This window comes from Cucumis melo, chromosome 11 (genome assembly GCF_025177605.1).
Source record: "Cucumis melo cultivar AY chromosome 11, USDA_Cmelo_AY_1.0, whole genome shotgun sequence".
NCBI lineage: Eukaryota > Viridiplantae > Streptophyta > Magnoliopsida > Cucurbitales > Cucurbitaceae > Cucumis > Cucumis melo.
In genome coordinates, this window is record NC_066867.1 from 24,359,286 (window position 1) to 24,372,295 (window position 13,010).

Below are 13,010 nucleotides of genomic sequence, written 5' to 3' on the forward strand. Positions count from 1 at the left end.
GACATATTTTAAAAAATATAAATTCTTCCTTCCCATTTTACTTTTTTAAGAAGATTTTTTTTTAAAAAAAAATATTTAAACGAATTTTTTTTACACATCAATCAATCTCAGCGAGTAACTTGTTTAGCCGGATTCAAATGACTAAACAACATGTTGAGGAAAAAAGAGGTTGATAATAAAGATCAAAGAGATATTATATATATGACGTCCCATACATATAATTAGTTAAAGTGGGGAGGAGGGCCTTTGGTCAAACTATATAAAAACAAAAAGAAGCCTATGGCATAGGGCATTGGAAAGTCAGCTTAGTCTATCAAAATCTAGACTTGCCCTTTGGTCAGAAATTCCAATGGTCATCAGTCAAGTCAGAAATATGATGTCTCTTTTATAAATTAAATTTATACCTTCAAAATGCAATCCAAAATATAAATCTCACAAATTCAAAATTGATTATAAAAAAAGCTTCTACCACATTTTGCAAAATAAAATTTAAAAGTTAGGAACATAGGTTATGCTTATTATTTTTGCAAAAGGAACAAGAAGTTACAAACCCGATCCATGAAATGTAAAAACAATATGACGGGATATACCTAAACCTTAATACATACTTAATACAAATAGATGCTCTTGATATACTACTAATATATATCTAATTTACTCTCATACACTAAAAAGTATCATATTTGTAAAATAGAAAAAATATGTGACATACTTACTTTACCTATCTTATGTTTAAATTGCTACTATTTTACAACAAAGTAAAATCATACGTTTAATTTCACCTCAAATATCAAAGGAAAAAAAAAAGATAGATTTTTAATGGGATTTAATTTTAAAATCTAAAAATAGAAAGCAGGAATCATTTTTTGCATTACCCAATCATGAAGTCTATATATTATAATTAATATTAATTATATAAAGCCAAAATTGAAGAAGATTCAAATGTTCTAGTGTATGGAATAATATGTAATTAAATTATATGGATAATGACCCAAGTCATACAAATACATATTTTAGAATATTATATTTTTTAATTGGACGGCAGGCTTATAATGTTTTTTTTTAATCAAAAACCAAAATGAGCTAAATTATGTCCCATCAATGTTCCAATTCATGAAACATACTCCAATAAACTATATATGGTTTAATCACTTTAGGAAACATGTTAGTCTCTTTGTTTTTGTTTTTATTGTCTTAATCCATCTTTCGATTAATAGAACAAAATGAGATGAAGTTTCTTTAAAAAAGTGTATTATATGAATGACTCCTAAATTCATGTCCGACCTATATATTGCGGGATTGTAGGGTGTGTTTTGTAGTTTGCTTTTTACTTTTTTGCAAATAAAGACAACCAATTTGAAGTTACAAGAGAAGGGTTAAGGAATATTAGAACTCTGAAATTAGAATGTTTCAACTTTTTGAATCAATATTACTTGTCGTAATTGCAAAGATTAGGGTACAACATTATTATAAAGTAAGATGTATTTGAATTAAGGATGTGTTATAACCCCTCAAGTAATTGTTATTTTTAATCAAGATAAGCTTCCCTTTTTAATTCATTTTTATAATTTTCCTTGTCAAAACAAAATATATATATATATACATAATTTTCTTTTGAACATGTGTTAATTCCTAATTATTGACCTTTTCTCAAAGAAAAAAAAATCCCTTCTTGAAATGACTTTTTGGTGCTTAAAAAAAATTAAATCCAGCAGTTGAAAATAAAATTCATCTCAAATATGTTCTAAATATTCTAAGTTAGAGGTATGTATATTGTTAATTTAAACTGAGACATAAAATTGAAAATTTGTGTGAAAGTCATTTTGTTTTACAAAATCATGTTTGTTTTCTAACAATTTTTTCTACAATGGAAAGGTAATATTTGTGTTTGTTTTCTCAAATATGTTGTACAATGGAGTTGACTTGGGGTTGACCCAAGGCAGTAATTTTCTCATCCTCGACCTTGTGTAAATAATTAAGATGCCTAATGAGGCATTGCATGCATCATATAACTAAAAGAAGGTGTTGGATTGAGCTTGACCTTTTGTAAAATACCAAACAGGGGAAATCCTTTAATTTGCACCACCTAACCTAATGACTCAAAGGATAATGCAAATGCAACTCCAAAATCTTAAGAAGGCACTTAGGCCAACTATGTATACCCATGAATGCATCGTCATAGCTCAAGGGAAGTACATTGTCTATTATTCTAATATTTAGACTCCCTACTTCCATGTATAATATTTTTTTTCTCTCACATTACAAATTTGCAAATATTTTCACGTGGAATGTCAGGTGCATTTTTTTTGTTTAGATTTTGACACCAATATATTAAAACAGAAAAAAAGGAACCGATAGATATAAATTGAAAATACTATTTGATAAATTTAATTTTCAAAATCAAAACAACAAACCAAGTTATCCAATGAAACCTTAAAAATGAAACAAACTCTACGAAAAAAGATTTTTAACCTATCTATCCAAATCGAACTCGATAACTTTTTGATCTATTCAATAACTTTTTGTGTTGCTTTTTAACAGTGATTTCAGACACATGGAGGGTTAATAATTAAGTAGACTTATCAACAATTAAACAAAGACCGTCTCTATCTTGATTCTCTATTACTCAACTTTCTTTTCTATCACTTCTGAAAGATGCAATAACAAAGGAAAGAATGAAAGACAAAATGGTACGAACCTTTTCACCGAACCATGTTCTTGATTTCAAGGGATAGAGAATGTAACGACCCAACTTTCCGGACTAAGCTGAGGTCACTACTCAGTACCAAGACTCGACCACATAACACATAAACTCATAAAGGACCGGTCACGATTCATTAAAAACGTTTTAGAAATAATACCAACAAAACAGTTTCGGGTCCTATTTTAAATCAAAATCACGAGAGTTCCAAAATACAATACTCAACTCATCAACAACAAAATCACAACCAAATATTCTAAACATGACTCGACCTGACAATGAAAATACGAGTAACAAAATACATCGGCGGAAGCGTAAAGAAAACCAGACACGTCCATATGGCCTTCACACATCCTTCTTGCCCCTCGTCGGTCTGTCCCTCACTGTACCCTTACCTGAAAAGTTAAAGAGGGAAAAGGGTGAGTATAAAACATACCCAGTAAGGGACCCACTACTGGGCCCATTAGGGAACAACAGTTAACTTCCTTTTCACGGGTACCCTACATAAACAGTCTAGTGGTTCCGTAGAACGCACACATCAGTCTCGTGATCCCGAAGGATGCACGTATCAGTCTAGTGACCCCGAAGGATACACCTATTAGTCTAGTGATCCCGAAGGACGCACGTATCAGTCTAGTGTTCCCGAAAGATACACCTATCAGTCTAGTGATCCCGAAGGATGCACGTATCAGTCTAGTGTTCCCGAAGGATACACATATCAGTAAGATACACTACCCCATAGATGAAGCTAACCGTTACCCCTCAGTCCATACTAAACCATCTACAACAGTCACACTCCGACAACATTCATATTGCAATCTCGTCATAGACTTCGTCAGTCAGATAGTAAAGGTTTAAACAACCATAGCCTCCATTTTGCTACATGCGTATCCAATTCACACATCATTGTGATATTCTTTGGATCCAGCCAACTAGCCAAAATCAGACTTGGACTCATAGTCCTTCCACGACATAACTCCATAACCAATATCCGGACAATAGACTATTGCATACCTAACCTTAAGACTTTAAAGTTCAACGACATACAAATCTAGTTCACAACGTAGCCCATTAACATAACTACAATACATAGGACATTCAGGCATCGGTGTCAATCCGTAAACAACTCATTTCACACGATGGCACACAAGCTACAACTAGCGGTCACGCTACCTTTAATCAGACAAGAGCATAAAGTGATATGTATTAGTCAAACATGCATCAATTCATTCAGTACAGTTTCTAACGTATAATCCTCTGTGGATTACTACGTTTCCAGCCTCGATCTGAGGTCCAGTAGTAAGAAATCCCTTACCTGAAACTTGGTTATGCCTCTTAATCGAGTCCACGCTCAACGAATCCACCTAAACGAAATCATAAGGGTTTAAACGATGACACTAGTAAAAGTCACCTTTCAAATCATTCGAAACAATAAACGTCGGCTTACCCGAGTAAAGGGAGCTATCCCCAAATGAACTTGCCGTGGGACCCGAGAACTTGAGCGTCAAATCCCTAATACCTTCAAGGAACGAAAGATAGGACCAAATCTTACTCCAATATTCAAACTCGAAACGGTTATAGCAACATTGGGTAAATTACCAAAATAATCCTTACCGAAGACTCACCGTGACCCGAAGTGGAGGGAGAAAAATGGCTTAGGTGGCTCGGCTCGGCTCGGCTCACCCTCGGCTCGCGGCTTACGGCTCACGCACTAGAACAAATCTGGCCTTTAATGTCGGTTGGAAAAAATGAAAAAAGAGCTTTAATGTCGTTTTTGAAAATGCGGATGTTTAATGTCGGTTTTAAGCCGACATTAAAGCTGGAGCTTTAATGTCGGTTTAAAACCGACATTAAACATCCTTGTTTTGAAAAGCGACATTAAAGCTCCTTTTTAATTTTAATTTTAATTTTTTATTTTATAAAAAATGACTTTCTCTCTCTTACTTTACTCTTTCTCAATCACCCACACGATTTCATCCTTCCAATTTCTTCTTCACTCCTCATTCTCATCTAACAATCTTCCCTTTCTTCTCCGAAGAGTCGCTGGCACCACCACCACCATCGTCCCTCGTGCCCAGCTCGTGCCCGCCACCACCGCCGTCACTCCTCACTTTCTTCAAACACTGATGTTGCTTTGGGGTTTTTTGCTTTGGGGTTGTCGACGAAAAGAATGGTAAGTTTGAATTGGGAATTTTGCTTACTCTTTCATCACTGTATGTTGCTTTGTGTAAACTTAATTCTTTTGAAAGACTAATTTTCAGTTTCATGGGGTTTGCGGATACTGATTTATCACCAACATTTTCTTTTTTCTCAAAATGTGAAGCTGTGAGCATCAAACATGTTTGTTAATTTTCAGATTCTTGTTGCAGATCCGTTTTCTATGGCACCCCAAAAAGCACTTGAAAGTATTGGAAAAACATTGAGTGTACAGTATGAGAGGTGGCAACCCAGGGTGGAGACCATTATGCCCAGAACTTTGTCTGATTTACTGTATTGCTAGTCTATATCCTAACTTGATGATGTGTATGCAGGCCCGTTATAAAGTTCAGCTGGATCCCACTGTGGAAGAGGTAAAAAAGCTTTGTAGTACATGTCGCAAGTATGCAAAGACTGAACGAGTTCTCTTCCATTATGTTTAAATATTAGTGTTGATCCACCTGATGTAATTAAGATTTCACCTTGTGCCAGAATGGAGTGCTGGATAGGTAGATATTTTACACCATTACTACTCTTTTTCTTGAACTTTTGCTTTTATTTGAGTTTTATGTGATTATCGTATTTCACTAAGGGTGCATTTGGTTGGGGGATTTTGGAGGGGGGAATGGGCACGGGCATTTGAAGCCTGTGTTTTTTTTCATGGTTTTGTTTTACTTTCCTGGGAAAATCATTTTCCAATGCATCCATAATGAAGTTGAAGTTGGATTTTCTTTTACCTTATAAAATGGTGGGTTTTAGAAAATTCCTTCCTTTTCAGTTACTCTTTTTCTTTGTCACTGATTTTTTAATCGATTACTTTCTTCTTCTTCAACTTTTGCTTCTTCTCCTCCTCCATGCTGCTGGCTTTTCTTGCCATCACTCTTCTTCCTTCTTCTTTGCCTTCACCTTTTCAAGGCCTTCTAGGGCTTCTTTTCTTTTTTCTACAAAAAAACGTCTGATGCAATCATTAAATCTATTTGTTTTTGTTTTATTTATTTTGAAGAATTTGAATGAGTTAAGTTTTAGATGTGATTTGATGACAAAACCTGGGCTTTATCTATTTCAAATGTCCTTCCTCATTTTCCTAACCAAAATCTCCAAATCTCCAAATCCAAATCCTTCCCCACTATTTTCTCACTGCTTGGATAAAATCACAGCCCCTGATGTAAATGCTTTTGCCAAGAACATGGGAAAGACAGCTATTACGTGGAAGTTAAATTTCTGATAACTACTTGCACAAATTAAAAAAAGAATCACAACTTTTCTATATGTAAATTGGAGATTTATTCCTAGAAAATTGGATACCATTGCCATTTAACCAAACACTATTTCCTTATATCCCAGGTATCATATTCCCCAACATTCTTAATTCCCTGGCATTTATAAAACCTTAAATCAAACGACCCCTAATTTTTTCATCTTAATGATTTTCTGTTTAACAAACCAATTACCATATGCCATTCAAATTGCAATGATTGGAAATACTATCGTAGACGAATGTGGGTTGGATCCTATAAATTATTAAGTCCAATCTGGTTATGTTTTTTTCCGTACTCCTAAGGAATAAGGATGTTCATTACTTGTTTTCATCGCATTTGTTCTCTGGAATTTTTATGAGGTGTATCTTTTATACACCAAGTATTAAACATAAACACTGATGTTTTCGGCTCTTTTATTTCTCATTTTTACTATTGGTCTTAGGTCTACCTTTGCACTATCTTCCTGTGGTTGCTGTTTTTGTGTTTTTTTCCATATCATTGCATTTTCATTGAATTATTGCAATGCATTTGATTACCTAGAGAGGAAAGGATTCAAATTGTCTGATAGGAATTAGGATTTCACATTTCAGTTCTGGTTCCAGTTAAACATATGCACTTTATCTTCTTTAAAGTTGTCTTTTAGGTCTGTTAATTCTTTTTTTAATCTTGTTGCAGATCCGTTTTCTATGGCACCCCAAAAAGCACTTGAAAGTATTGGAAAAACATTGAGTGTACAGTATGAGAGGTGGCAACCCAGGGTGGAGACCATTATGCCCAGAACTTTGTCTGATTTACTGTATTGCTAGTCTATATCCTAACTTGATGATGTGTATGCAGGCCCGTTATAAAGTTCAGCTGGATCCCACTGTGGAAGAGGTAAAAAAGCTTTGTAGTACATGTCGCAAGTATGCAAAGACTGAACGGGTTCTCTTCCATTATAACGGACATGGTGTTCCAAAGCCAACAGCTAGTGGTGAAATTTGGCTTTTTAACAAGGTCTATATATTCATATATTATAGTTTTTTTTTTTGTTAATGTCTGTTATTGTCTTATTCTCACGATTTTTCATGGTGCAGAGTTATACCCAGTATATCCCCTTACCTATTAGTGATCTGGATTCATGGTTGAAGACACCTTCCATTTACGTGTTCGACTGTTCTGCTGCTGGGATGATAGTCAATGCCTTCACTGAGGTACTTACTGTCTTCTATTTATTTTATCTGTACTAATTTATCATCATCAGGAGTGATATTTTTCATTTTCTTTTCATAAGATTCATGATGTTCATACTCTTAATTACATCAATATCATTCTTTTTTATAGCTTCACGATCCCTCTGGATCAACGAGGGACTGCATTTTGCTTGCAGCATGTGAATCACATGAAACTCTTCCCCAAAGAGCTGAATTTCCTGCAGATGTTTTTACCTCTTGCCTTACAACACCAATCAAGATGGCCTTGAGATGGTGAACTTATTCTCATTCATTTATCTTGAACAATGCCACTTTATATTCTGAAGTGTCTGAATCTTAGATATTAACTGGTTTCATTACTTTGTTTATGAAACACAGAAAAAATTCTTTTATGACCTACATTGTTGAATTCTTGAAGATTAGGTCTAATTTATAAATTCGAGAACTGTTAGTTTAGTTTTTCAACTGCCTGACCTATGTAGACTAGGGTAGGCTTTTCTCGAAATTGATATAACTGCATATATAAATCTTCAATGGAAAATAGCTAAAGGTTCAATATACCTATGAAAGAAATTCGAATTATTTGTTGTCAAATTCAAATGTATAAAAGTTGAAGTGTTCTCAAGAATTCAATGGTTATTCATTTATGCTTGTAAGCTGTTAGATTTTAGTTTAATTTTCTTTTAACTGTTTGCTGTGTGGATCTTATTGCATTAGTTTAATTGGTCTTGTTAGGCATCTCATCTCCCATTTTTTGTACTTTGGCCCTGTTAATAATATCTTCTGTTACCTGTAAAAATTTATCTGTATTTGTGTGTCAGTGTGAGAAACACATATATTAGTTAGTTTTAAAATTTCATGTCTTCCATTCATTATACTGCAATTTTGTTTAATCAAACATGGGCATTACTCTAAAGTTTAACCGAGATTCACCATTATCCCAAACTGAACTACTGTTCATTTGTCCTTTTCTCTCTTTGATGCTGTGAACTGTGGTGTGGTTTTTATAGTCATTTTTCTTAGCTGATTCTTGAGTGACTTGGTTTCAGGTTATTCGAGCTCGGTTGCTACAGTTCAGGAAGAGGAATGTCAAGCCCTTGCTGCATTTGGTGCCTGTTTCCAATATTAATAATTGTTTGAAGAAGCATTTTCGAGACCTTTAAAATGTCGTGATCTTTGAATTTATATAATTCTGTTTGGTTGCAGTTAATTTTACAAGCGTGTTTTCATTGTTGGTGGAATCAGACTTGAATAATATGGGATTTATGTGCTTTAAGATATGAATGGGATTTATTGTTGCTTTAAGATATGAATGGGATTTATGTGCAAGTGCTAATAGCATTTTCATTGTTGGTGGAATCAGACTTGAATAATATGGTTTCCTACGTAATGTGACTTGTAGTTTCAAGTTTGTAGTTAATTTCACTTGTTGGATTCAATGTTGGTTTATAAAAAATGGACAATAATACAACAATTAAATAAATATAAATTTCTAAAAATGGACAAAAACAAGCCTTTGATGTCGGTTTTAAACTGACATTATTGGCCTCTTTAATGTCGGTTTTAAACCGACATTAAAGCCAAACCGACATTAAAGGGCTTCAATAACACTATCAAAGATGTCGGTTGAAAACCGACATTAAAGGCCTTTAATGTCGTTTTTAAACCGACATTAAAGAGGCCTTTAATGTCGTTTTTAAACCGACATTAAAGCCCAACCGACATTAAAGGCCTTTAATAACGCTCGCAAAGATGTCGGTTGCCAAGTGACATTAAAGGCCTTTAATGTCGGTTTTAAACCGACATTAAAGGCCAAAATTCTTGTAGTGACGGCTCAACTCGGCTTGACTCGGCTCGCAGCTCGGCTCGCGGTTCAGCTCTACTCGGCTTGACTCGGCTCGCGGCTCGGCTCAGTCTTCGGCTCATGGCGCAGCTCGGCTCAGTCCTCGGCTCGGGTCGGCTTGGATTCGCGGCTCGGGTCGGGTCAGCTTGAAACCGAGGCAATCACGAGCGACGGATCTTCGGGCGTTCGACGGCAGTGATGATTCGCGACTTGGAGGAGTTCGACGACCGGCTCTGCTTCAACGTAACGGAGGGCGGCGGGGCATCGACAGACACGGTCGAATGAAGGACGCACGGCGGCGTCCGGTTGTGTGAGACCGAGAGGGAGATCGGAAATGGAAGGGCCGCGACAAACGAACGTGGGGGTTGTGAAACCAACGGAGACGGAGACGAGGACAGAGAACGGAGGCAGAGGCGGAGAGAAATGGATGGAGAGGCGGCTGTGCGGTCGGAAGGCAGGCGGGTTATCGGGCGAGGAAGGAAGAAGAAGAAAACGAAGCGGCGGGCGGGGGGGGGGGGGGGGTGCCGTCGCGCGCGGGTTAGGGTTTTTTTAAAAAAATGTTATTATATATATATATATTAAATAAAAATAAATAAAATAATAATAATAATAATATAATTAATAATAATAATAATAATATTAAATAATGAATAAAATATTAAATAATAATAATAATATTAATATTAAATAATAATAATAATAAATAATAATAATAATAATATAATTAATATTATATTATTATTATATCAATTTACAAAATATTAAATTTAAAGAAATTCATAACCCTAAATTTCTTTTTCTACCCTCTTCGAAGGAACCCGAGAACTTACACCAAAATTTTAAATTTTCAAAAAATCACACAAAATGATAAAAATTTACCTCGAAAAATTCGGGACGTTATAGAGAAGTTCATCGATGGTGATTTTGAAAAGATTATGCAGAACGTAAAGGAATTATAGCGGTTCAGCTATACAAGCCTACATTCGTTGTGAAGTACCCACGGAACATTTCATTCAAGTTATTTAAAAATACAGAGAGCTTTCCAGATGAGTATTCCTTTCTTTTTCTCTCTTACATTTTCCTCATGTAAGGTTCTCTATTTATCTCGTCTTCATAGATTAGTTACAAAGAGGTAAAGGAAAGGAAATTTTAACTAACATAACAAGAAGTTGAACTGTAGTCAAAATGTAAGTAATAATATTCACTCTCCTTTTAACAATTCTCCACCTTGAATTTTATTGCTATCTATGATTGTTTCTTGTGAGTTTTAATGGTCTATATAATCTTTGAGCAACTGTAGCTAGGCAGTGCTCAAGTTTAGCTCGTGTAACTACTTTAGTTAACATATCTGCTGCATTATCTTCTGCTTGCTCCTTTGTTTTCTTGACTGTTCCCTTCTTTAATATTTCTCTGATAAATTGTAGTTTCACATCTATATGTTTAGTTCCTTCATGAAATTGTTGATTCTTAGACAAATGAATTGCACTTTGTCTATCACACATGATGCTTACTTACTATTGAAAGAAGCCAAGTTCCTCAAGTATTCCCTTAAGTCAGATTGCTTCTTTGACAATTTCAGTCATAGCTATAAACTTTGTCTCTGTTGTGGATAATGCCATAGTAGGTTGTAGGTTGGATTTCCAAGTGGCCACATTTCCACCAAGGAAAAAAGTAAAACTAGTGAATGACCTTCTTTTGTCTAAGTCTCCTGCATAATCAGTGTCACATAACCATAAAGATCTAGCTTTGTAGATATTGGATGTTTATAGAGTAGTCCCATATTTGGTGATCCTTTTAGACAACAAAACATCCATTTAGTAGCCTCCCAGTGTGCTCTTCCTGGATTTTCCATATATACGCTTACAAGACTTGAGTAGTGTGCTAGATCAGAACGAGTCAAGTACATTAAGCTTCCAGTGGCATTAGAGTAGGGGAACTCTCCAACTTCTTGGATTCTTCAATGTCTTTAGGTTAGTCCTTAGATGAGAGTTTAAAATATTTGTGCTAGAGGTGTACTAGCTACTTTAGGTTCAGCCATATTAAACTTCTTGAGTATCTTCTTTGTATATTCACTTTGACAAACATATAGTTCTCTCGTAGATTTGTTTAAAGTGATTTTCATGCTTAGGATTTCACTAGCTGCCCCTAGGTCTTTCATTTCGAAGTCTTTAGATAGTAGTTACTTTACTTTATTAATTTCTTCCACATCTGTCATTGTTATCAACATATCATTTGCATATAATAGAAGATATATCATTTCACCATTTGGATCTTCTCTTAATTAAGTAGACACAAGGGCCATATTTACTTTTTTTTGAAGTTGATTCCTGTTATGAAATCATTCAAGCTCCTGTACTAGCATGTAGGAGATTGTTTGAGTTCATATGAGGACTTGTTCTGCTTGCAAATTAGGTTTTTTTGCTTCAAGTTTTCATTATCCTCTGGCTGACTCATGTAAGTATCTTCCTCTAAGTTTTGATGTAGGAAAGCTGTTTTCAAATCCTTTTGCTATAACTCTAAACCCTTACCAGCAAAAATGGATAAGAGAATTCGAATAGATGTATGCTTTACTACGAGTGAGAAGATTTCAGTATAATTCAATCACTTCTCTCTATGTAAAACCCTTTGCCACCAACCTTGATTTGTATCTAATTCCTCCTTCATTGGCCTTCTCCAATTTCTCCTTGAACACCCATTTGTAAGGGATTAGTTTCATCTAGGAAGATAGAATAACTAGGTCCCATGTATGATTCTTATATAATGAATCTAATTCTTCTTTCATTCCTCTTTTCCAGTTATATGAGTCAAATGAATTCATGGCCTCTTCATAAGACTTAGGTTCATATCATAACCAATGTCATCTATTGAAATCAAAGCATATGATACAAAGTTATTTTAAACATACTTTAAAGGAAGTCTGATTTCCCTTCTTTGTCTATCTCTCGTTAAAGTGTAGTTTGAGAGATCTTCCATAACTTGACCATCTTGAGATGGTTTCTATTTCAACAACTATATATTTGATCCTTGAAGAATTTTTGTACCCCTTGTTGGTTTTCATAAAGCTTTTTCTTTTGCTTCTTAGAAAACTCCACCTTAGACCTAGAGGTAAATTCTTCAAGGTCCTTTTCTATTTCAACTGTTTCTCTACTCTGATTCATAATGAATTCCTCTTCTCGAAATATGACATATTTGTTCACAATGCTTTTTTTGGACTTAAAGTCCCATAACTTATGGCCCTCAGTACCATTTAGATAATCCAAGAACACGAATTTCAAAGCCTCTTGGATCTAACTTCCTTTGTTTGATATGTACATAGGCCACCCATCCAAACACTCTTAAATTAGAAAAATCTGGTTTCCTTCCACTCCATACAGCTCTTCAGGAGTCTTTAAGTTAATAGTAGTGTAAGGACTTCTGTTGATGGTGTATCTTGTAGTAGCTACAGCTTTTGACCAAAAGTCATAAGGCAAGTTAGCTTCTAACAACATACATCTTACTCTTTCTAATATTGTTCTATTCATCCATTTGGCCACTCCATTCTGCTGCAGAGTATAAGGTGGTTATCCACAGTCAACATGCACTTATCCTAAGATGTTCTTGGCGGTTTGTTCTCCTTTTATGAATTTCAACCTTTTGGCTTTACCATAAACACATTGTTCATAGAAGTTGAGTCTCTTTGTGCCTCTAGTCATGATTACTCCTTGCTTTAGTAGTTCTTTCAAGCCATTTTCACTAATATGAACAGTCTCTTGTGCCATAATTCTAGTCTTTCATCTTCTCTACATCGAACTAGCAAAGCATGGTCTAGAGGATGAACA

General features: G+C 35.0%; 1 protein-coding gene across 6 annotated transcripts; it reads left to right on the plus strand.

The window, feature by feature from the left end:
- Window positions 1–4,676: 4,676 nt before the first annotated feature.
- LOC127144073 (regulatory-associated protein of TOR 1-like) lies at window positions 4,677–8,658 on the plus strand. Of its 6 annotated transcripts, none has more exons than XM_051079640.1 (8): window positions 4,679–4,874; window positions 5,071–5,153; window positions 5,233–5,406; window positions 6,832–6,914; window positions 6,994–7,152; window positions 7,233–7,349; window positions 7,480–7,622; window positions 8,399–8,658. In XM_051079640.1, the coding sequence occupies exons 3-8, from the start codon at window positions 5,391–5,393 to the stop codon at window positions 8,487–8,489; spliced, it is 609 nt and encodes a 202-aa protein (XP_050935597.1). In that variant the 5' UTR covers window positions 4,679–4,874; window positions 5,071–5,153; window positions 5,233–5,390; the 3' UTR covers window positions 8,490–8,658. The 6 variants fall into 6 exon arrangements, with proteins under 6 accessions (XP_050935600.1, XP_050935602.1, XP_050935597.1 ...); XM_051079642.1 differs by having other exon boundaries at window positions 5,071–5,140; XM_051079641.1 differs by lacking the exon at window positions 4,679–4,874 and having other exon boundaries at window positions 5,058–5,153.
- Window positions 8,659–13,010: the final 4,352 nt, after the last annotated feature.

Coding starts and splice junctions, on each gene's coding strand:
- LOC127144073 (XM_051079643.1), top strand. Junction 5,154..6,993: donor ATGAGAGGTGGCAACCCAGG/GTGGAGACCATT, acceptor ATGTGTATGCAG/GCCCGTTATAAAGTTCAGCT. Junction 7,350..7,479: donor TAGTCAATGCCTTCACTGAG/GTACTTACTGTC, acceptor TCTTTTTTATAG/CTTCACGATCCCTCTGGATC.